General features: G+C 36.0%; 1 protein-coding gene across 1 annotated transcript in view; it reads right to left on the bottom strand.

The window, feature by feature from the left end:
• The window catches only part of PSMD1 (proteasome 26S subunit, non-ATPase 1), a 95315-nt gene that overhangs the window by 65167 nt on the left and 3806 nt on the right, over nt 1-26342 (bottom strand). Inside the window, exons 2-16 of the mRNA XM_030324987.2 lie at nt 25589-25632; nt 24883-24956; nt 24535-24704; nt 22399-22604; nt 19714-19857; nt 16274-16500; nt 11288-11348; nt 10252-10380; nt 8658-8746; nt 8143-8221; nt 7472-7645; nt 5752-5863; nt 4607-4803; nt 3552-3647; nt 2441-2505 (exon numbers count right to left, since the gene is read on the bottom strand). Coding sequence (XP_030180847.1) covers nt 2441-2505; nt 3552-3647; nt 4607-4803; nt 5752-5863; nt 7472-7645; nt 8143-8221; nt 8658-8746; nt 10252-10380; nt 11288-11348; nt 16274-16500; nt 19714-19857; nt 22399-22604; nt 24535-24704; nt 24883-24956; nt 25589-25632 — 1867 coding nt within the window. The remainder of the gene's footprint in view (nt 1-2440; nt 2506-3551; nt 3648-4606; nt 4804-5751; nt 5864-7471; nt 7646-8142; nt 8222-8657; nt 8747-10251; nt 10381-11287; nt 11349-16273; nt 16501-19713; nt 19858-22398; nt 22605-24534; nt 24705-24882; nt 24957-25588; nt 25633-26342) is intronic.

Genomic DNA, 26342 nt, shown 5'->3' with positions numbered 1-26342 from the left:
TAAAGAATCCTATCATGAAAATAAAACTCAGAATGATCCCTAAGAAATAACAAACACATAGAACCACTCATTAGCTGGATCTATCGTAAGTAACTGAGATCTTAGCAAAGCCTAAAAGCAGCTCATGGGAGACATCTGCTGCTGAAACTGGGAGTTTAGCATGAGTGTGAACTACAGGAAATGCAAAGGCAGAAATGAATTTTGTTAGAGAGCAAAGTGCTGTCAGGTTAAAAAGGGAAGAGAAACAGTCTTCAAGAAGCTCAACTTCCTATGTGGCAGAATATACATACTAGGCCACTGATATAGAGAATATGAAATGGAAAATCACCAGTAAAAATTAACAGCTGACAACAAAGAAACAAAACAGAGACCATCATGAGTAGGATGGTTTACACAAACCAACAGTTATTAAAGGTACTCCTAGAAAAATATACTTTCCAAATCAAAATTACCTAGTTCTCTGATAAGAATTAGAACAAAAACAAAAACAAAACAAAAGAACCTCTCTGGATGGCAATAATTACCCATGCCCAGCCCTACATTGCGTCTAAATTCTAAAGCAAAACCAGTGAAAGTTTAGGGTCATAACTTGGCCAAAGATGACAGGCAGAAAAGAGAACTATTCAACCTCTGTTTTGCTTCCTTTTTTTTTCCCCCTCAGGATAATGAGTTTTAGACCAGCAAGATAAAAAGTAATGGAAAGAGTGATCAAAATGTAGACTGGGTGAAAAGACTAGCTGCCTTAAATGAGTTCAACTCTCTAAGCTAAATGAATCACCTCCCTGAAACAGAACTTTGTGGTTGTAATTATGGAACCACTGCTGACAAATCTGAGAAAAAAAGAAAATGGCAAAGGTACAAAAAGACTGTAAGTGGCTAAATATTCTGATGTTCAAAAAAAGATAAGAGAAATAGGAATCAAGAAATAAAGCGTGTAGTCTACTGCAGATCTTTTTTAAAAATGTAGAATAGCTTAACGCACATAGGCTCTGACATCTTAGAAAAACAATCAATGAATATCTGACACTTGTATGGATTTACTAAAAGCAGTAATAACCAACTAATCACATATTCTACTTTGGAGATGTTAGACAGTAGATCTGTGTAAATACTATGTCTTTGGATTTCAAGAAAGCTCTCTACTGTCTTTGTGAACAAGTTGAGCAAATAAGGGTTTGAGGACAACACAATGAAGGAGGTTAGTATGAACAACCTTATTTAACAAAACTGGTGTAAGGAGAAACCTATTAGCATGTCGTATGGGTCTGTACTTTGCTGTTTTACTCAACATTTTTATCCACAATAAGAATAAAATTATTTACAGCCTTTCTGGATAACTTCCCGATAAATGGAATAAGCTCCTACCAAGATGTTATGAAGAAGATCCTATAACCAGTTCACGGTGGATGTTCAATATTTGTAAACTTACATTATGACCTTTGCAACAAAGGTTCACTCCCAGGGACTTGGGGTAGAAAATCTATCCTAGATTTAAACGGACATGAATGAGACTCATCTGACTCATCTAACATATCCTGGGAACTTTACTGTGTAATTTCATCAAAAATAAGTTGTTATAAGCAGTGTACAAATAGAGCTAAATGAAGCTCTTTTAATCTGCCTTTGTTAGATTTTAATATAAAGTATCTTAGCTAAAAGAAACAATGGTATGAGATTGGAGATAATAAGCAGACAGGAAGAAGAACTACTGCAAGAAGTACTATTGCAACTACCACTATTACAGTTACCACCACTATCACACGCTTAAATAACACGTAGTAGTGCCAGACACTGTTCTAAGCGCTTTAGATATTAACTCAGTTATTCATCTAAAGACACATTTCTTAAATAGGCACTATTATTGTACCCGAAATCAGAGATTCAAAAAGGCTAAGTAACAAGCCCAAAGTCACTCAGCTTGTAAGTGGCAGAGCCAGGATTCAATCCTGGCAGACTGGTTTCAGAGTATGTCCTCTTCATCACAACTGTACTAAGCCAAGGCATCTCCAAATCTCAAGTCCAAAACAGTTTTCTTAACTCCGCAAATTTTTCAGCCTTCTTTAAACAAAGTCCATTACCTTTTATTCTCATTAAAGAGCTTCAAGAACTCTATAAATCTGTGTAAGAGACAGCATCCAATTTGAATTACCAATGTTCATGGAAAGAGGAGTACTAAATATGTTATCTGGATTTAAAAAACTAAACAAATACACTGAATGTTATGAAAAAACAAATAATAAAGTCATTTTACTATTTCTCAAATAGGTTCTTGGAATCTCAAGACACACTTGCTTCCTTTTTCAGATGAACAGTACTAATCTTATTGTTAAATGGTCTTCACTCTGAACCTAGACATATTTCTCAGACACTAGTTTCTGTTTAGTTACTATTAAAAAAAAAAAAAAAAGGACTATAAAGAGAACCAGAAATTAGAAATTACCTGAAAAGAATGAACCCAAGTGATTCTACTGCTGCCCTCCTGACATCATCATTAACGTCACTTACCTAGGAAAAATTTTAAAGGATTACATTATACCATGCATTCCATTACTAGAATAAACTGATATGAGGCTCACATCATTCAAATGTAAATTAGACCTCATTAATTTATTACTATTTAATTAGAATGTCCTCCTCACTTTAGAAAAACTCATCTGATATAGTTTTCATTTCAGGGCTTTTAAGCTTGGTGAAGTTTAGGATTCAGGGCTACTTCTAAAGATTATTTCAGCTGCACTATATAGCTTTTGTGGGCTACACTGAAAATCTAACCATTTCTTCAAAGTTATTTTCAAAAAAGTATGTCCTAAATTCAAGCAAAATACAAACATTTAATATTTACAACATACCACATGTTGCACTGATAAAAGATAAATTAATAATAAATACAGCGGAATGTGAGTATTTCTGGGAAGAAGATAATAATAGTTCTAAACCCTTTCTGCATGGGAAGATGACCTGAGGTTTACCTTCTCCTGGCACCAAGATGGTAGAAACCTACTAAGTGAAGACACATGTACAATGTCCTCTGTGTTACCAGGCAACATTACTATTCATAAAATCCATCTGGATTGGGAGGACTATGAGTGGGAAAAGCCTGTTGGAAAACACGGACACTGGCTTTCCTGTATAATGTATCTCTTGTAACAGACCATGTCACTTAGGGCTGCCTGGAAGCTAACTTCACAGGTTGTAAAAAAGAAGTGACTTTTACTGTTCATTAGATTTCCCTATCCTAGGGTGGCTGCACACACTCATGTGGTCTTGTTCCTTACAAATGAGGATGCCCCTTGGAGTAGGTTTTCAGAAGTTGCCCCTGAATGATTTTAAGGACTTCTATTCATATCGACTTACTGTTATCCTGTACTACATCCTTCTGAAAAGCCAAGTGAACCTGGTGCTTAGGTTACAGCTGATTGTGTCCAGCGAATGAGAATCTGTACCTGAGATCACTGGTGGTGATCATGTAGTGTGGGTGCTGCAATAACCTAGACATTTAGTGTCCATCTGCAAACTTTCCTTTCCCCCTCCAGCCAAGAAAGAGTACTTACAGCAACATGTAGCAGGCGCCGGATAGCTTTGTTGTTACCCGAGCCACAATAAGCCATGGCTACAGTGTACATTCCAGATCGTCGAAGAATTGGGTCCTAAGAAGAATAATGTACATCAATAGACAAGTTAGCATTTCAAATAGTAACTGGCATCCACCAGGAGAGTTGGTTTTAGGTAGGAAACGATGGAAACAATAAACTTAAGGAGAACTATTTTGTGGTTGGTAATTTGCTAAAACAAATGTGGAAATAAAAGACTCTAATACAGGAGGAGTTAACTTCTAATTCCCAACATTCTGTGCAACATGCCTGTACTGCCTCACACTTACTAGGAAGTATAAACTCAAGTCCAATACCAACACTATCCTGACACTCAACTTCCATTATTAAATGAGTAAGAAAGAAGCTCGCTTCTAATTCTACATTGTAACCTCCTTTTACCTTGTTTAATTCTTGGGCACTGATGAGCACTGAATGGAAGAGATACAGAGTCTGAGAGCTGAGCAAAATAGTCAGTAGCTTTATCATTTAATACAGTAGTAGTTCTTTTTATCAAGACTATAGAGGACAGCATTATTTACCACTGAGTACCCACCATATACAATACCACTGTCAAAATAAAACAATACAAAAGGCAATGAAAAACACTCACCCAAATAAATAAGCATGGGGATTGGTACTGGTTTTTGATGAAAAAACAATAAATTTGTATCTCATTAAATGATTATGAAATAATTCCAAAAATACTATTTCTAAAAGAAATCAACTTGTAAATTTCTAAATACCTTTTCTGGATCTGCTTATCTGAAAATTACTGGTCTGAAATCTTGGTTAAATTTAAAATCCTCAAATTAGTCCTGTTCATCCCTTCTAATCAGTGTTTTTCTTTCCTACATTCTATTAGGCTTTATATACCTTGTTTCATCAACGAGTATAGTTATGCGTTCTGTCAAGAACAGAGACAATTTCTAATGAAAAGTATTTCTGTAAATGCAGGTGATAACTAGGGCATGAGGGAGTACAGGGGGAAAAGGATAAACAATGTATCGTCTCACCTTATCACGGCAGAGAGATTCAATGAGAGCATCAGCCTCCTCCATCCTCCCATACATCACTAATGCAATGCCAACTGCAAGACCACGCAGAATCTTCTCGTGTTGAGTTTCCTGTGCATAGCCGACCATGTCCTCAATAGCCTGGGCATTTTTAGAGCCCAACATAACCAAACCTAGGGCCAGGCCAGCTGCTTCCCCTAGTGAGTAAAAAATAAAACATTAAAAAATATAGGGCGTCTGGGTGGCTCAATTGGTTGAACGTCTGACTTTGGCTCGGGTCAAGGTCTTGAGGTTTGTGGGTTCAAGACCCACATTGGGCTGTCAGCGCGGAGCTCACTTCAGATCCTCTGTCCCCTTCTCTCTCTGCCCCTCCCCGACTCATGCTTGCTCTCTCTCCCTCTCAAAAATAAATAAACATTAAAAAATAAAATTACATATGTAAACTCAATAAAACATATCCTATTGGAAGTGGCACTTATTATCATCAACTATCAAAACATCTATTAAATGAAAATGAAGGCATTTTTTCAAGCCAGCGGATAAAAAGCACATCCATATATTTATAGCTATTTTCCTTTTAAATCGTGACAGAATGTACCATCAATCCAACAGTGATTTCAAAAGAGACACAATGATGTTTTTCTATGTTATCACCAAGCAGTACAGATAGCTCTGTGATACAAATAGATCACTCTAATAAATTTGTTTGCAAAAATCAATTATACACACACACAGGATGTATCATTTTTAAAAACTTATACATCACAAAATCTATTTTTATGAGTTTGACAAATGGGGCAAAATCCACTCCCTATACAAGTAATCTATTAGATTTTTAAGAGGCTACAAAACAGAAGTAGAGGGGCGCCTGAGTGGCTCAGCTGGTTAAATGTTGGGACTCTTGATTTCAGCTCAGGTCATGATCTTACAGTTCACGAGATCAAGCTCCACGTCAGATTCCATGCTGACAGCGCGGGTTCTTTCTTTCTTCTCTCTCTCTGCCTCTCCCCACCCCTGAACCCCTCCCTGCTCACACTCTCTCTCAAAATACTTAAAAAACAAGACAAAACAAAATATAAGTAGAAAACAAATTTAGTCACGTTAATTAATCCTAAAGTGAGTTGTCTTTGCAAAGAATCACTTACCTGTCACAGCATCATCCTGATAAAGGTTCGTTTTTAGCAAGTCATATACATCCTGGCGTGCAGTCCCCATGGCAGCCAAACCCAGGCCCAGGCTGCCCCCATGTCGAACGATCTAGGGAAAAAGCATGGGTTCCAGTGATTTGGAATACTGTACTTAAAAATCCAAGCTTTTATTCTAACTTCAAAATGTATTGTGATATTAAACATGCAGGGCAGTTGACCTAGTGAGTATGACCAAAGGATTTGACTCAGATGGCCAGTGGTAACCTCAGCAATTTCAGATTCAAAAGAATGGTGCTTGCTGATGCAAAATAATAGTAAGTTGAGAAGTGAATGAGAGATAAAGTGGAGAGAGAGGGTATAGCTCTTTTTTAATAAGTTTACATGAGAAAGGGAGAAATATGATAACTAAGAAGGAGAAGCAAGTGTCAAGGAAAGATTTTTTTAGGATAGGTGAGACCTGAATATGCTTACTGGCTAAGGGGAAGGAGGCTGAAGAGAGGAGGAAAAGGTATCTATGGAACACAGTCATGAAGAAGTAGGAAAAACGGGGTCAAGGGCAAAAGCTGGTCTTTATTTCAAGACGGACACATTAGTGGTCATCTGTCATTTTTGAGTGCAGTCTCCTTTTACAGGAGACAGCACCTCAACGTTGCTTGGGAAATACTCTTCTCCCACTGGTTAGTTTTGGTGGAATTGCCAACTTAATACGTGCCCACTTTCTCCTACCCAAAGTGTGGGACTGTGAGACCCAAGACAGGCCAACTGAATGCTCTTTCTCTGAAATTCCAATCTTTCTTAAGTGAAATGACCCAAGGACAAAAAACATTTCAAATTCCTTCATCCTGACAGCAGGGCCCTAGAAAAATGATACAATTAGTTCCTGTTATCTAGATCTCTAGAATTGCCCTGGCTCTTAACTGTTGTGAGAATTGGTTCATCAGCTTTTCCTTTAATTATATAAACTACTTCCAATAAACATTTTGTTTAAAGTCAATCAGTGGAGGTTTATATTGCTGGTAACCAAAGAGATTTGTCTGATTAGAAAATTTTTACCTGAGAAGGAAATGAGGCAAAGCCATGAATAAATGTATATAAAATTCGTGGATGAGGGGCTTATTAGTGGAGACAGATCATCCTATTGGCCTCAATCTTTTCACTGAAATAGGAGGACAAAGTTATCTTTCTTACTTAGCTAATCTCCTAATAGCCTTCTAAAAAAGAGTCTACTCTAACATAAAAGTTAAAGTCTAAAATCCTATTTCAAAGTTCTGTAAAATAAGAACAAGCTGCTTAGTAAGTTTTTCCAAAACAATTACATGTAACAAATTATAAAACACCAAATAACTAAGAATTGATTCCTGACAGTTACTTCTTTGGGACTTAGTGTCCTATAAAATAACAAGATTAAACCAAATGATCATTAAGGTCACTTACAGTTCTAACATTCCAAAACTCTTAAGTGTGGAAATACAACATATATTTTACAAACATATGGTACTTTATTTTGCTTGTCACATACCAATTTTAAAGGACTGAGAAGCACAATTTTAGTTTATAGAACAGGAAGGAAAATTCCCTTAAAAAAGAATTCTTTAAGAACAGTTCCATTTTGGGAATTTCAAAATGTATAAAATTTCTATTCACTAAAGTAATTTGGCAAATGTAATATTTTCTTGGACTCTTAAGTAACAGACTAGTTTTCCATTTTCGTACTTACATCATTACTAGCATTCTTAAGCTGGTTAAGCAGATAGTCAATTATATCACCACCATGATTGGCATGAATAAGACCTAATGCATAGAGACCTCCACCTTCCTGATAGGCGGATCCTGGAGAAGTGTCCTTGGGAAGATATGTTGCCATTAACTGTAATGCCTCCTTCTCGTGACCCTGTAAAATTGAGCCACAATAAAGGTGTCAGTAAGAGAAAAGTGAGAGAAAAAAGATGTAGTATTTTCTAGAATTATTTTCTTTTCTCCAGAATGTTCACTTTCTAAAAGAGGAGGAAGTGGGGCTCTCTCCTATACAACTTTATAACTCAAATGAGGAGAATCTTTAAGAGATTGAATCACATCCTTGTTAGAAACAAACGCTTCAATTTTTTCCCTTGTTTTATAACATTTCCCCAAATTCATTTCAGACTATACAAATAATTTATTTCAATTCATCCTGTGAGAAATGGCTTAGTCTTCATAAGGAAAGGATTTCCACCTTTTATTAAAATCAAACACATACATATGTATTTTCATTTCTTATTTACTTTATTCTTTCCTGTAAGAGAATCTATCTGATTTAAAAAAATTTACTTATGAAAGAAATACAATAAACTTTTACGTTTTTTAACTCCAGAAAAATTGGTTCTGTTCGCACTGATCATTGTATATTACCTTATGAATTACACCCAAACTGGCTGTAGCTGTAAATTTCGCCCAGTTAGTGGCTCTGGCCAACCATTCCAAGTTATCTCTGCAAGAAAATTCAGCAATACTATTGAAATGAATGCCATAAAGTTTTTTATAATACTAAAGTCAAAGCATTAAAATTTTACCTTGAACTATTACAAATCATTTTACTTTACGGAGCTCAAATTACTGGTGATTCTATTTTATCTACTAAGTTCTTAGTATTCTAGAGACTTTAAAAAATGCATGATATGTAATTTCACTATGAACAAAAGCAGAATTACATTAATATTATGTCATGAAAAAGCCAAGATTCAAGCCAACTAATAAAGGGAATTAATTTTACCTTAAAATAAGCAGGCATATGCACTAAAAAAATGTATAAAATAGCAAAAACAGAATTTAAAATTCAGGACTGGCAGCTACATCTATGTAACAATGTCAAGTGTCTCTATTAAAGATGATTTTAAACCAAAGTGGAAACCTTCGAGTATATTTACCTAAGAAACTGGTCACTGGTAGTCCCACAGTGCATAAAAGAATTTGCTATAACGGTTGCTGTGTGACATACAGAATTCCTTACTGCATCCTATAAAAACAAATACATTTGTACCACTGGCAAAGTATTCATACATACACAAAGTCACATGTAGGTACACAATCAGAGGCCCTGTTTTGTGATGAAAATATTAACTGAACTGACATTAAACTATGAATCTTGGACATTATGATTTTTAATGTTTATTTATTTTTGAGAGAGAGAGAATGAGAGAGTGGGGGAGGGGCAGAGGATCTGAAGGAGGCTCTGTGCTGACAGCAGAGAGCCCAATGCAGGGCTCAAACTCATGAATTGTGAGATCATGACCTGAGCCGAAGTCCGATGCTTAACCAACTGAGTCACCCAGGCGCCCCTGGATAATTTTTTATAAAGATTAAATAGGTAGTTTATAAACACAAGCAAGTCAGAGATTTATCTGTAGTCTTGAGATCAGTAGGTTTTAGGTAGCAATTTAGGTAGTACATTTTCTATTTATTGGTTTCTGAATAGTTTAATTTGCCATTTCTTTTCAGCATCTTGTCTAAGGTCTCCAAGGTATCAGGCTAGCCTAGAGAACAATGCTGCATCTCTTCTCACTCTGCACCTCTGGCAGTAACCAAAGGGATTTTGTTTATTTCTAATGAGACTATATTATAAAGATTAGTTTCAAAAAACTGTCATAAATACAAACTGTGTAACTGTGTCCATCTGACATTTGTAATTATTAAAAATTTGAGAAGTATGATTACATATTTCAGTCAAACAACTGTGTAGTATTGAAATAGTATATAGCTGTAAAAGAGGAATAAATGACTTTATCAAAAGCTACTGGGTAGATAAGACAGGAAAGGGAAGAAAAATACGTTAAGTTTTTTCGTATGAAAACATTTTCTTGAACCAGATGAATATATTATCTATTCAAAGATTAAAATTAATCCTACTGTTAGGATCAGTATCTCAACAAACATTACACAATATCAAAAACCTGTACACTCAAGCAGTTTGCAGTTCAATGGGAAAAAAGACACATAAACAAACTGCATCAGTGCTCTCATTGGGCCATTCATCCAAGTGCTACATGTACATATTAAAAAGTTAACTAAAAAAAATTAAAACAAGGAGCACCTGCGTGGCTCAGTCCGCTAAGTGTCTGATTCTTGATTTCGGCTCAGGCAATGATCTCACGGTTTGTGAGTTCTAACCCCAAGTCAGGCTCTGACAACCTAAAGCCTACTTGGGATTCTCTGTTGTCTCCTTCTCTCTCTGCCCCTCCCCTGCTCACACACTCTCAGAAATAAACAAATGAATGTTAAAAAACAAAACAAAACAAACCACTAAACTTCCCAATGAATGTGAAACACAAAAACAGGAACTCAATTTTAATTTCCTTTCTTCTCTCAACAAATTCAAGAATTTCTCTCTTTGTTATTCTTTTTAAGTTACTTTCTTGATTAGAATAGAATGCAACGAAGTATTCAATAATAAATAAGTATACATACTAATAATCAACAAAGAAATAAATACAAGAAAGCCTCCATTACAGATGAATTTCCTACCTTTGTGTTTTTTAGAATCATGAGATCTGTGTTATTATTTCGTATTAAAAACTGTAGATGTAACTCAATAGCCATTTCACCGCTTAAAATTTTAATCATTTTCAAAGTCTGGTCCTTGGGCTCTGGACTCTGCCAAAATAAACAAACAAGAAGAAAAATTCATATATTACTGATATCCACCAATTGTGCTTTAACAGCCCTAAACCAGTGAAATTCACAATCCATACACAGAGCAAAACTTGTATTTTAATAGTAGGATCTAGAAAACTCATATCACTTATTTGAAAGAAAGAATATTTCTTATTAGTTACCACTGAAATATGATACCAGTTTAATGAAAGAATATAATTCACTCTGAAGAAACTTCCAATGTAAAATTATTTTAATGTTAAAAAAAAAAAACCCAAACTGTAAAAGAATGACTACTGATGATATGCAAGGAAAACTATTTTATACAGAACAACTCATAGTTTAGGTGAGAAACTGCCTACTCCAAACTGGAAAAATCAAAAACACATTTAACCAACGCATATATATGATCTCATCAACTACCAAGCTATCCAGGTAAATAATAGTTGACATTTATATACCTGAGTATCAAAAATCAAAAGTCTTGGTGGAGGAAACATTTACATCCAACAGACCACTGTTCTAATACTTACCCCATTCCTCAATACACCATGAATATTAAAAATAACAAAGACAACTAAAGTACCATGCCCGTCTACAACTAAGTTGTCATTTAGTTGTTAGAGGCCATACTTTTTTCTCATCCTGTGACAAATAATTCAGAGTTATTCTAGACAGAGGTCAATCTTTTGTAAGGATCTAAGGATTTGCTTTCTTCTAAGTTAAGCACTTTCTAGGGTCAGTCTTTAAAATTTTACTTTTTTACAGAAGATCTATTTTTATAAAATAACATTGGTATTAAACTTAATATTAAACCACTAACAAAGACAGATATATAACACTTTAAAATAACTTACAATATAATTGTATGTTAAATGGTAACCTCAACTTCAAAAAACACACTTACCACTTCTGGTGTCTTTCCCACAAGTACACTACCTGGCTTTTCTTCTGTTTCCATTGAGTCACTAAAATGAAGAGAATCAACAGTTACTAATCTGATAAATCTTTTCTGAATAGTATGTATAGGTAACTAGTTATCAAACTAAAGAATCTGAACCATGTTCAAATAAATATTTTGCAAGGAAAAAATGTTTAATTACCTAAGTATTTCCCTTAAGAAACAGAGACGATTCTATTAAGATGGAAGCAGCCCAGTGATTTAATTTCCTCCAAATAAATTCATAAAACCACACAACTAACTAGGTTAGCACAAACAACAAATACAACAAAACCAGATGACAAAGCACCCACCAAACTCCTAAAACACAGCCAGGTGGAGATACACCATCACCAGCTACACCACCAGTTTGAAGTGAAGCAGCTGAGGACCCCAACGACTCTGAAAAACAACCAGCCAATACTCCCTTCTAGGCGAAAGCATTTTAATGGGGATAAAATGCTGGGTACAGAATCCAATTACCATGGCAGAAAGAAAGAAAAAAGAAAGACCAAATAAAAGTGAGAAAGTAAGGGGGATTGGGTGGCTCAGTTGGTTGAGCATCTGACTCTTGGTTTTGGCTCAGGTTATGACCTCACAGTATGTGAGTTTGAGACCCGCATCAGGCTCTGCACTGGCAGGGAGGAGCCTGGTTGGGATTCCCTCCCTCCTTCCCTCTCTCTCTACTTCTCCTTCCTCATGCTGTCTCTGTCTCTCTCGAAAGAAATAAACTTAAAAAAAAAAAAAAAAAAGCAAGAAAGAGAGTTAAGAGATCTCAAGTTGTAAGATACCATTTTAAAACTCAGTAACACAACAGAAGAGGAAATTCTAGAGAGCAGTAAAATTAGAAAAACTATCCTAAATAAGCCTCCTTTGCAAAAATCTAGGGAACCTAATTTCAGTAAAGACAAGCTACTGACAAGGATCAAAGTTAAAGCCCATATAATATTAAAAGAAAAAAATTATTTCAAAAGAGGTAAAAGACATTAATAAAATTATACAAGATATAAAAGAATAAAACATACCAGAATCAGATAATTCAGAAATGAAATTATAAAACTGGGGGGAAATTATAAACGAAGGAAGCAAAATAGTAATTTCAGAAAATTAATTCAGAGGAAACATAAGACCAGATAAACACAAATCAAATAAAGGAGAAGGTATGAAAGAAAAAATTTAAATTAACAAGAAATAAAACAAATGCCATTCCCCTAAGATCAGGAATGAATGGATGTTCACTCTTATGTCTACCCAGTAACATTGGAAATCCTAGCCAATGCAGAAAAACAAGGGTGGAAAAGTCATGAAAATTATAAAGGAAGAAGTAAAATCGTTTCTATTAAGGTAACAGGATCCCTATGTACAAAAGTCTATAGAAGGATCTATAAAAAAAAAAATTACTAGACCTAATAAGTGATTTAAGCAAGGTTGTGGGATTCACATTAATATAAAAAATCAACTGTATTTCTACATATTAGTAACAAACAAATAGAAATTGAAATTTAACATACCACTTACAATAGCATCAAAAAACATACTTAGGAATTAATTTAAGACGTACAAAATCTCTGAACTAAAATCTATAAAATGCTGCTGAGAGAATTTAAAGAAAATCTAAATAAATTAAGAACAAAACTATGCTTATGGATTGTTAAGACCCAATATTGTGGGGGTCTCAATTTGTTCCAAATTGAAGAGATTCGACACAATCCCAACCAGAATCCCCTCAGGCTTACAGAAATGCAAGAGACCCAAAACAATCTTGGTGGTGAGGAGAGAAGGGAGGTCATAACTGTATGTCTTCCACTGACCTGATTTCAAGACTATAAGCTTTAGTAATAAAGACACTGTTTCCTTATACTGGTATAAGGAAAGACAAATAAATGGAAAAGAATAGAGAAATCGATCCACATATCACATGTCCAAGGTTCCAAGGCAATTCCACAGGGAAAGGACAGTCTTTCAAACAAATGCTAATGGAATTACTAGACATCCATGTTTTTAAACAAACTCTTTATTCCTGACACCGTATTACAAACCTTAAACTATACATTTTCTAGGAGTGTGGCAGAACAGCAGAATACCTTTGTAACTGTGAGACTGACAAAGAATTGCTTAGATTGGGATCCCAAAATGGAAAACAGGATTATAAAATATAAAAATTTTTGGGATGCTTGGGTGGCTCAGTCAGTAAAGTGTCCAGCTCTTGATTTCGGCTCAGGTCATAATCTCACGGTTCATGAGATCGAGTGCCGTCTTGATAGTATTCTTTCTCTCCCTCTCCCCACTTATTTATTTAAGTAAACATTTTTTTTTTAATTAAAAAAAATTTTTAATGTTTATTTAAAAAAAATTTTTTTTTTCAACGTTTATTTATTTTTGGGACAGAGAGAGACAGAGCATGAACGGGGGAGGGGCAGAGAGAGAGGGAGACACAGAATCGGAAACAGGCTCCAGGCTCTGAGCCATCAGCCCAGAGCCCGACGCGGGGCTCGAACTCACGGACCGCGAGATCGTGACCTGGCTGAAGTCGGACGCTTAACCGACTGCGCCACCCAGGCGCCCCTTTAATGTTTATTTTTGAGAGAGAGAAAGAGTGCAAGCGGGGGAGGGGCAGAGAGAGAGAGGGAGATGGAGACACAGAATCCCAAGCAGGCTCCAGGCTCTGTCAGCACAGAGCCCAACACGGGGATCAAACTCATGAACTGTGAGATCATGACCTGAGCCGAAGTAGGACACTTAACCGACTGAGCCCCAAATAAATAAACATTAAAAAAAAATAAGTAAAAACTTGTGTTCATCAAAAAATACCACTAATAAAATGAAAAGATAAGCCAAAGACTGGGAGAAAATGTTCAAAACAATATATCTGACAAATTACTTGTATAAAAATTAGCAACAAAATATCACTTTATACCACTAAAATGAGTAATATTAAAGAGACTGATAACATCTGATGTTGGCAAACAAACAAATGGAATGCTAATACATTGCTGTTGGGAGGGTAAAATGGGCAACCATGTTGGAAAATATTTCGGCAGATTCTTACCAATTTAAACATATACCCTGTGACCCAGCTATTCTAATCCTAGGTATTTACCCAAGAGAAATGAAAATATTTGTCCACAAAGACTTGTATAGGAATGTTCTAGTAGCTTTGTTTTGAAACAACCCAAATGTCCATCAGTATAAGAATGAATAAACAAACTGTGGTATATTCATACAATGAAATGCTGCTCAATGATAAAAAGAAATCAGTTACTATTTCATCCAAAAAACACAGATATATATAACATGTTCAGTGCAAGAAGCAGAAACAAAAGAATACATGCTATATGAACCATTTATATGAAGTTTAAGAACTGGCAAAACTAATCTATTCTGACGGAAATCAAACCAGTGGTTGCCTCAGGGGCAGTGGGTTGACCTCGAAGGGCACAGGGCAAGTTTCTGGGATGATAATACAGATGATGGTAATATGGGTATTTACACTGTCAGAACTCATTGAACTGGATCATTAGGATATGTGTATTTAATAGTATTTAAATTATCATTCAATTAAAAGAAATAATTGAAGGGGTGCCTGGCTGGTTCAGTCAGTTAAGTGTCTGACTCTTGATTTTGGCTTAGGTCATGATTTCACAGTTGGTTTGTGAGATGGAGTCCCAAGCTGGGCTCTGCACTGACAGCACGGAAGCTGTTTGGAATTCTCTATCTGCCTCGCTCTGCCCCTCCCACAGTTGCACATGTGCTCTCTCTCCCCAAATAAATAGTTCCTTTTAAATAAAAGAAAGAGGGGCGCCTGGGTGGCTCAGTCGGTTAAGTGGCCGACTTCAGCTCAGGTCGTGATCTCGCGGTCCGTGAGTTGGAGCCCCGCGTCGGGCTCTGTGCTGACAGCTCAGAGCCTGGAGCCTGTTTCAGATTCTGTGTCTCCCTCTCTCTGACCCTCCCCTGTTCATGCTCTGTCTCTCCCTGTCTCAAAAATAAATAAAACGTTAAAAATAAATAAATAAATAGATAGATAGATAGATAGAAAGAAAGAAAAGAAAGAAAGAAAGAAAGAAAGAAAGAAAGAAAGAAAGAAAGAAAGAAAGAATTGAAGAGCTGAAAAGGATTCAAAAGAAATGAGAAATACAGAAGATGGGCAAAGAAAATCCAACTTACATATAACGATAAGCCCCAAATAAAGAAAAATAAAGGGCAGAAAACAAATACTAAAAACTAAAATTCAAGAAAACCTTACTGAAGCAGGACTATTTCTAGTGTTTTTGAGTAATAGTAAAAAGGCCACTGAGATCGGAGGGCAGTAAGTAAGGAAGAAAGCAGCAAGAGATGAGGTGAGGGGTATGGAGAGGACGGATCATGTATAACCTTGAAGGCCATGTTCAAGACTTAGAATTTTATATGAAATGTGTTCACCAAGTATTGGAGATTCAAAGAGTTGTGACATTTGTTTCAGAAAAATAACTCACTGCTGTGTGAACTTTAAAAGGAAAAAAGGAGGCATAAGAAAAACATTTAAACATTTTAAATAAGTGGTCTAAATGCATAAAAAAATACAGTAAAATAAAATCTAACATTGCATCAGCCTAAGATAAATGTATATTTAGTTCTAATAAAAGCACAAAAAGCTGGAAATGTTTACTTTCCAAATACTAAAATCTAGCCCACCTAACCTGAGATTTTTAATTTACTTGGTTAGATAGCACACATGCAATTAGCCCTCCCCGTCAATCACTTCCATTTCTTTCCAGAAGAGTTCCCAGTTTTGATTTTCCTTAATGTACCCAGCACAGTGCAAAACAGAGCAATAGCCTTAATAAGACTTTACAATCTATGAAAGCTAATTCTGAAAATAATTCTTAGACTACACGGTTGATGAATATTCCACCTATTCTCAAAATGAAATAAAGGTTGTCCAATTAGTTCTGATGCAGAAAAAGATACTTATACCTGTCTTTCTCTGATCCTGGGACAGTACCCGTATTGGTGGATCCAGGCACAGAAGCAATAGGGGTGCCAACAGTTCGAAGATTCTGGATTACAGATGACAAAAACTGCTGGCTAGCACTTTCATACAAATCAAAACAAATCTGATAAGCCATCAGGAGGTTGTCTTCCTTGACCAGTTTTTCTAAGATATCACTCACGGCCTGAGGATCATCTAAGAAAATTAAGCACTGAAATGCAGATAAAAAACAATTACATAATAATCGAAAACTGTGTATACAAGATACTTAGAGACTGACGAGCAGTTGATAATAATACAGGAAACCTGAAAATATAAGCACAGGCAAACTGGGGCAGATAAATTGTTCCAGCACTCCATTTCTTTTTTTCTTTTTTTAAATTAATTTTTAATTTTAATTCCAGTGTTAGCACTCTATTTCTGATCCTGGCACTAGACAAATTTTTCCTGAAAACGGCATCTGCTTTCCATAAGAAAACCCATACAGATCATACAGCTCCTAATTACTGTGTCTGGCAATTAGCAGTACTTAATGACTGATAGGTAAATGAATCTTGGATTCTTCAAATCTTATCTGTATATTATTGTTAAGTGCTCCTTAATTTGAATTTTCTGCTTAACCATAAATTGTAGGAGTCACTGATTCATTTAACACATGTTGTATAGTGCTGGGCCAGAACAGGGGGCACTGAAATGACCATTTTGAAGTATTTCTCTTATCACTCTTACAATCTGTCATGTTTTAACAAAATTATCTAATAAATTTAGGATTTTTTAAAGAATTCAATTAAAATTTTCTTGTTCCCTTAAAGTAGCAAATAACTAATTTCAAAATGGACACATTAACCAAAGTTATTACAAATTAAGAATGAAAATAATGGAGGAGCACCTGGGTGGCTCAGTCAGTTAAGCATCCAACTCTAGAGCTCAGCCCAGGTCTTGATCTCAGGGTCCTGAGTTCGAGCCCCGTGTTGGGCTCAGCACTGTGCGTGGAGCCTACTTAAAAAAAGAATAGGAAATAATGGGGCTCCTGGGTGGCTCAGTCAGTTAAGCATCTGACTTTGGCTCAGCTCATGATCTCACGGTTCTTGAGTTCAGGCCCAGTGTCGGGCTCTGTGATGACAGCTGGGAGCCTGGAGCCTGCTTTGGATTCTATGTCTTCCTCTCTATTTGTTCCTCCCAAGCTTGCGCTCTGTCCCTCTTCCTCTCTCTTTCAAAAATAAACATTTAAAAAAAATTTAAAAAGAATAGGAAATAATGGAAATAAGATAAATAAAATAAATAGAGAAATGGTTAAGTAAGGCAAAGTACATCCACTAAATGCCTACTGCACATTCAAGAAAGTTGGAACAAGAGTTTGTGAAGACTTAAATATGGAAAAATGTTAAAATTGAAGGATTTATATAACTGGTAACTGTTTGCCTCCCGAGAAAGGAACTTAGGAGCCAAAGGAAAGGAGTGGGAAGACTTCTCCCTGTATACCCTTTGGTTCTTTTTTTTTAATGCTTATTTATTTTTGAGCCAATGCGAGAGACAGAGTGCAAGCAGCGGAGGGGCAGACAGAGGGAGACACAGAATCCGAAGCGGGCTCCAGGCTGAGCTGTCAGCGCAGAGCCCGACGTGGGGCTCAAACTCATGAACCGTGAGATCATGACCTGAGCTGAAGTCGGACGCTTAACCATCTGAGCCACTCAGGCACCCCACCCTTTGGTTCTTTTTAAGTTTTGAATCGCATGAATGTATTATTACCTGTTCAAAAAAAAAGTATTTTTGAAATGTAAAATAAAGTTTTTAAAAACCTTGAAAGGACAAAAAATAAAACAACTACCAAGAAATAAAATTGCCTCTGAGGAATAAAACTGAAATACACAGGTGAGCAGAAGACTATTGTTTCTCATGTACGTTTTAAAACACAATTATTTAAAAAACAAACACAAACAAACAAAACCTATTAAAAACTACTTAGAAGCAAACAAAACTCCAAAAAGCTATACAGGGAAAACTGAAAGGAAATACACTTAAATGTTGCCATTGGGTGATATATATGATTTTTCTTCCAGCCTTTTCTGTGTTTCAAACTTGCTTCAAAAAGCATTTAAAAAAGGATACATTACTCTAAATTTTAAAAACATATAGATGATGAAATTATATGAGAACACATTATAGTGACAAAGTAACAAAATCTGTGATGAAATGCTATGCTCTAAGCAGAATACAAAAATTGATACAGTATGACAATTGTTAAAAAGCAAACTCATGGCTTCCAGTCAATAAAATACAGCCATTTAAAAGAAATGTGCTAATGAGTGCAAGAAAAACATCTATGCATTCTCTTTGAGAAAAGGCCCAGAGAAAGGGAAAGATACACTTTTCATTTTCTGGGCCATCTGAATTTTTTAAAAATGTGCAAGCAAATTCATACATGAAGAGGGGAGCCTGGCTGGCTCAGTCAGGGAAGTGTGCAGTTCTTGATCTCGGGATTATGAGTTTGAGCGCACACTGGATGCAGAGATTACTTGAAAATAAAATCCTTTAAAAATTTTCAAACATCGGGGCGCCTGGGTGGCGCAGTCGGTTAAGCGTCCGACTTCAGCCAGGTCACGATCTCGCGGTCCGGGAGTTCGAGCCCCGCGTCAGGCTCTGGGCTGATGGCTCGGAGCCTGGAGCCTGTTTCCGATTCTGTGTCTCCCTCTCTCTCTGCCCCTCCCCCGTTCATGCTCTGTCTCTCTCTGTCCCAAAAATAAATAAACGTTGAAAAAAAAAAAAAATTTTCAAACATAAAAAGAGATAAAATATACCCAAATGTGTTGGTTGTGTTTGGGTAATAAAACCAGAGATCATTTACCTGAAATTCTTTTTAGAATGACACAACAAAGGTACTGTTTTTATCTTTTCTTCTTTTATTTTATTTTATTTATGAAAAATAAAAGTTTTCAAATTTTCCATAAATGTTTGGAATACTTTCAAAATGAAAAAGAATATAGGGGTGCCTGGGTGGCTCAGTCGGTTAAACATCCATCTCGACTTCGGCTCAGGTCATGATCTCACAATTCTGCACTATCTGCACAGAGCCTGCTTGGGATTCTCTTTCCTCCTTTCTCTGTCCCTCCCCTGCCCACGCACGCACATGCTCTGTTTCTCAAAATAAATAAACATTAAAAACAAAAAAAGATTACATAGGATGCGTTGTAACAAAAGTTTTTTAGTTTTTTAACATTCAGTTTCTTATCAGTAAAAAGGAATATAAGCATATACCTTATCTTCACAGAGCTGTTGTGAAAATCAACTCAGATACATGTATGAAACCATTACAGTAACATAAAGTAATGTAATGTGGTAAGGTCTAGTCCACCGATGCAGCATAAAGTAGTGTGACATAAGGTAAAGTAACATAAAGTAATACAACGTAATGTAATGTAAGTACCTGACAAACATTGATGAAATCGGGTTTCTCCAAATTCATGTAGATTTTCACTAGAACCCTTAGTACCTTATTCCGAAACTGTTTATTCTGCATTAAAGACATGCAGAGCTTGAGGCTATAGGCTAGCATTCCTGGGACATCATTCTGAAAGAGATAATTTAAAGATATATCATTATCTGGTTACTGAAGTATTATGTTTATTTAGAAATCAAATTATTTTAATCTACATTCTTTAGTTATTTTAAGCAACCAAAGATTTATTTGCTACTTAAATAGCAAAACTTAAAAACAACCATTTTAAGCGGATGCCTGGATGGCTCAGTTAGAAAAGCATGCAACTCTCAGGGGCGCCTGGGTGGCTCAGTCGGTTGAGCGTCTGACTTCGGCTCAGGTCATGATCTCGAGGTCTGTGAGTTCAAGCCCCGCATCGGGCTCTGTGCTGACTGCTCAGAGCCTGGAGCCTGTTTCGGATTCTGTGTCTCCCTCTCTCTGACCCTCCCTGTTCATGTTCTCTCTCTGTCTCAAAAATAAATAAACATTAAAAAAAAAAAATTATTCAGTAAAAAAAAAAAAAAGAAAAGCATGCAACTCTCGATCTCAGAGTCATGAGTTTGAGCCCCATGTTGGGTAGAGAGATTAAATAAATAAAACTGAAACAAAATAACTGTTTTTAGGGGTGCCTGGGTGTTTCTGCCAATTAAGTATCCAACTCTTGATTTCAGCTCAGGTCATGATCTCACGGTTCATGGGATCAAGCCTGCAACAGGCTCTATGCTGATAGCATGGAGCCTGCTTGGGATTCTCTCTCCCCCTGCCCCTCCCCCAAGCTCTCTCACACATGTATGCATGCACTCTCTCTCAAAATAAACTTTACAAAAGTTTAAAAAATTAAAAAGTAACCATTTTAAGTAAAAATCTTTAAAAGGGGCGCCTGGGTGGCTCAGTCGGTTGAGTGTCTGACTTCAGCTCTGGTTGTGATCTCACGGATAGTCAGTTTGAGCTCCATGTCAGGCTCTCTGCTGTTGGCACAGAGCCGATTTCAGATCCTCTATCTCCTTCTCTCTCTGCCCCTCCCCGGCTCTCTCTCAAAAATAAACATTTAAAAAATAAAAAAATAAAAATATCAGAGCTATATCATAAGTAGTAAAAGCAGGTACTGTTTCATAAAACCTAAGTTATATCCATATGTATACGTGCACTGAGATGCAAAATAAGATGCATTTCTTACTGAGCTTTGTTCTTGATTTGAACATGTCACCCCTTGACTTTAAATTTTTACTTGCTCAACTGCCTATTCCCCTAATGGTTTGTTCCATCTGGTCAGAAACTCTGTTGGTCTTATTTGCCACTGCATCTCCAAAGCCTAGAATAGTTGTCTGACATACAGGAGTCAGTCAAAAAATATTTGTTGAGTGAATGAAAACAAATTCTATTCACATGAAGACAAGGAGAAGCTACAACTGCACAAAAATGAAACAGTATAAAACAAGGTCCAATTCCTTTTTTTTTTTTGGATTTACTTTGATGGATGCAAACTTTTTATTTTATTTATTTATTTATTTATTTATTTATTTATTTATTTATTTATTTTTAATATATGAAATTTATTGTCAAATTGGTTTCCATACAACACCCAGTGCTCATCCCAAAAGGTGCCCTCCTCAATACCCATCACCCACCCTCCCCTCCCTCCCACCCCCATCAACCCTCAGTTTGTTCTCAGTTTTTAACAGTCTCAAACAAGGTCCAATTCTATCACACAAGGTTGCCCATTCATTTACTCGTTTAAACAAATCCTATCACACTGCTGCTAAACACTGCCTCTGGCTTTGGAGACACAGTGGTGAATAAGGCACAAAGTACCTGTCCTTATGGAAGTTATAATCTAGTGGCGAAGACAGATGTTAACTACCAAGTAACACAATGAGTTAATTACTTTAATAGTAAACCCTATGAAAAAAAAACACAAGGCTCCAAGAGGTTAATAAAAGAATTGGAGCTAGTCTGCAGTAGGGGTTGAGGAGGTATGGGTGCTGGGAATCGATGGATCTGTAAAATAGTGACAGTTGAGCTAAACTCTGTATCTTGTACAGGAATAAAACAGGTAAAGAAAGGAAAGAACATTTTTGGCAGAGGCAGTATTTCTGGTAAGGAGAATGGGGCAGGGTACATCTAGGAACTGAAGTGAGGTTAAACTGGCTGGAGAACAGAGCCAGCTTATGGATACAGGTGGTTAGGCAGGCAAAGTGGGCATAAAAATCAATGCCCACTTAACTCAGTCTTATACCTTCCCGACCACTTCCTTACACTAACTCACTACAAATGTTATAATTACTGCAAAACACCCTCAAACAAGAATCTAGTCTGCAGTTTTAACCATAATAAATGCATTAAAATAGCTTATCAGTACAGTCTTCTTAACAAGGGTAGGATAATGAAAAACAACTTCCCTATGCAAGACTTCAAAGGAACGAATGTGATAGGATAAAAGCAGGGATTTGATGACCACAAAACCTAGCCAAAGTTCATATATATATACATGAAAATAAAACATTTGGTTAAAAAGCATCTTATTATTTCTAAACTAGATTTTCTTTTCACTACCCTTGAGGTTTTTTAGTTTTAACGACTTGCTTTGCTGATTCCCCATTAATAACAGTCTCTAAAATCACATCATCTACCTACCGACTCCAGTATAGTCTTCTCAAAGACGTCCAGTCTTCGTGTCTCCAGAGCAATGCCAATAGCTTGCTTATACTTGTGATCATCTAGACATCGCTGGAACATTTTATTTACAATTCCTTCTAATCTCTGGTCAATTGGTTTTTTTTCTCCTTCTGGCAAATCTGCATTTTCCACACATTGTTTGGTGTAGTGATCAATGCATTTTGCTATGAAGAAAATAAAATAACGAATCACCTTATAAACAGGACTGAACTACTAGAAAAGAGAAATGCCTACATTTATAATCATAAAAATTTATGGGATAACTATAGAGTAATAAGCAAACTTCAAAAATTTTAAATTCTAGAAGTTATATATTCAAATTAATATTGTTCCCTTCAAAAGTTATACTGGAGGGCTTACACACTAATTCCAGTAAGGCTGATGTCATTCACTATATTTCTACTTTGTTACTATATTTTAACCAAAATTATACTCTTCAACTTCACTGTGCTGCTTATTAGACAGAATTGGCTACAAGTGCTCTTTCACTTTCAAAATCAAATATTTGCTATCATTGAGGATATTAAAAAAGACCTACTGTAACAATTATCACAGAGCAATAAATTATTAGACTTCTTCACGTTAGTAAAACAGTAGAAACCATGTCTAAATCATCTCTTTAAAATAATGGTGGGGGCGCCTGGGTGGCTCAGTAGGTTAAGCGTCTGACTCTTGCTTGTGGCTCAGGTCATGATCTCACGGTTTGTGAACTGGAGCCCCATGTTGGGTTCTGCACGGCAGGGTGAAGCTTGCTTGGGATTCTCTCTCCCTCTCTCTCTGCCCCTCCTCTACTCTCTCTTTCTCTCAAAATAAATAAAACTTAAAAACATGAACGTAGAATTCTAGTTACAACATCAGAGACATTTGAAAGTATCCCTTTGGACCACCTTGTGCAGCACTTCCCAATTTCTGAGAAAGAATACCAAATCTCTCCTTTTAAGGGTTCAGGTGAATAATACAGATCTCTTCTAAATCAGCAATTCAAAAAAATACCTACACCGCACACTCCTGAGAAAACACACCCTTGGGCTCTCTCTATAACTATGACTGAAAACTTGATATTCCTACACTTGCCTGGAGAGTATGCAGTCCTTTTTCCATCTATTAGATCAGTTTCCAATCGCTTTTTTAAAGTGACACATCTTTGAACAAAACCTTACATAGTTATAATTCAATTTATAAGATAGAGAGCCTAAAGCCTTGCCAGTATCCTACCCCCCACTTCAAAAATAAAGAAACAAATTAGAAAATGATGGTTTCTAGTAGAAACAGTATGGACTCTGAAGTGAGTAAGCCTCAGTTTTAAATTCTGACCCTCCTATTTAATAGCCCTGTGTCTTTATCATCTCGAAACCTGAGTTATAGCACCTTCCTCACGGAATAAACCACACCATGCAGAATGAGTGGCACAGTGCCTCGCACAATGAAGGCAGTCAATAATGGTTTCTGGTATTAGAAACAACTCTATAAATTGCTGTCATTTAATTTGTCACTCATAATAATCTGACTGAACTTTTTCATGCTACAGAATGCTCACTGGAGTAGCAATAACCATAATGTAAGATAACTATCTTTGTGTTGATTAGGCAGTTTCTGAATAATTTATCAGATTAATTCTTAAAATGTTTTGTGAGGTAGGCATCTTCATTATTACTGTTACTAATGTTACTGCTCATTATGTCAAAAGATAATAAAGCACAAAACTGGAAGGCAGATCTAAAAACTCAGCTTACATAAAATTATAAGATTATAAACTTCCAATTAAAATTAAATTTGGCAGCGTGCCTAGGTGGCTCAGTCAGTTAAGCATCCAACTCCTGGTTGTGGCTCAGGTCACAATCTGACAGTCTGTGAGATCAAGCCCTGCACAGAGCCTGCTTGGGATTCTCTCTTCCCCTCTGTCTCTCTGCCACTCCCCTGCCCTTGCTCTCCTTCTCTCTCAAAAACTAAATAAATAAACTTAAAAAAAAAAAAAAAAAGATTAAGAATTAAATTTGGCAAGAGCAAGAAGTAATCGGAAAAAAAAAATGTTATGTGCACTACGGCAAGAGAGAAGCCAACAAGATAAAGCCTTACCAGATGGAGAATAATTACCTATAATAGTCTCCACGTATTCAGAGTTATCATTGACATTGAAGAGGTCACCGGCTCCAAGTGCATAATTCAGAGATTCCTCAAAAGCCCCAAGGTGATAAAATACTTTAGATGCCACTAAGGCTGCAAACTGCCGACTCCGGAAACCTTCATCTTCATACAAAACTTCTCTGAAAGAAATTTGGAAGTATGGGCAATCTTAAACTGTGGTTCTTCTCAAAAATCCCAAATCTAAATATGTTTAGTAGCAGCAAATTTCTAAAGGAATCAATAAGCCATATGATCCACATCCACAGAGATTAGTTGATCTACTTGAATCCAGTTTATAGAAATAAAATAATTTCTTACATTTTATCTACAGACTCAGAAATTTCTGCCCAGAAATCATTGACAACTGCATTCAATTTGTGTAGTGCAAATTCCTGTAGAAGATAAAACCAAAATTCAATTTTGAGAGAGACTTACAATTACATTTTCTTAAAAAAAAAAAAAAAATGTTTCCAATAAATCAGTGGCCAAATTCTCAGTCACATTTACTAAAATTTTTACTATGACAAACACAAAAATTAACTGACTTATGTTGTCTCTTAGGTCCACACATTTCCTTGGTTTTTAATCATAAAACATCAGACTAGCCATAGGTCATTCCTTACCATAAGGAACATTTTTCTTCTCTGTATATACAAAGTTGACTATAACTCTGGACATAAATGAATTCAGGTGTGTAGAGCCTCTTAACATACATTCCAAATTTCAATCAAATAAAAATAATTTAAAAATACGTGACACACGAGAATCAATTTTTTGTGCTTTCCTTTGATAAAGAAACAAGGGTGAAGGGAGTGTTCTGGTGGCATATTGAGAATTATTTACCTTAGCTTTGTTAAATGAACAACTGCTATTGCCAAAATACTGTCCTTTGGGGCTAGATTTGAATGGGTATAGACTGGGTAAGATGGCTATTTTAAATGATGGAAAATACACAAATATCACTATAGCCAAAGAGTTTCACAGCACTCCTATCAACCCCAGTTAATTTTTCTTCAACTCATACCTTAAGCTGTGGTTCTTCCTCATCCAGAAGAGAAATAATTCCAGCTATAAAACAAAAGGTTTATCATGATAATGAAGTATATGCGAAGAAAGAAGCTACTGCTTATTCAAAAATATATCACAGTTGGAAAAAATAAGTATTTTTTGAGGAGTGACTTCACTACAATAATTATTTTTCTTTATATCTATAAATGCGTATATTTTGAAGTTTAAGAATTATGTTATCAAATCCTTATGATACCATGACACCACATATATCACATTATTTGCCAAATTCAATAGTTTTCTAAGTGTAGTCCTTGCATCCACAGCATTAGCATTACCTGGGAACTTGTTAAAAATGCAATTCTTGGCCTCATTCCAGATCTACTAAATCAGAAAATGTGGGGGTGGGGTCCAGTTACAGGGCAACAAGTTTTCCTTGGGATACCGATAATACAGTTTGATAATCACTGGCCTAGTTACTGATCAAGGGGAAACCTTCCCAGACAATTTGTTTGAGAACAAATTTATTCACACAAAATAAACCAACAGTTATAAAATTATTTACCAAAAAAAAAAAAAAAAAAGAGCGTAATCAACTCAACAGGGTAAAATACATCAATTATTTCAAGGCACCTCCTTGTTATCACAAGTAACCTAGAAGTTATGTGAAATGATGAGCAATTTGACTTGTTCTGAATTCTAAGTTCCCAAGCACAGTGTTCCTCCCGTGACCCTGAAGTGTTAACATGAACACTGGAGAGTAAAGGAAA

Source organism: Lynx canadensis, chromosome C1, assembly GCF_007474595.2.
Source record: "Lynx canadensis isolate LIC74 chromosome C1, mLynCan4.pri.v2, whole genome shotgun sequence".
In the NCBI taxonomy this organism is placed as follows: Eukaryota; Metazoa; Chordata; class Mammalia; order Carnivora; family Felidae; genus Lynx; species Lynx canadensis.
This window is presented reverse-complemented; position numbering and strand designations above follow the sequence as displayed.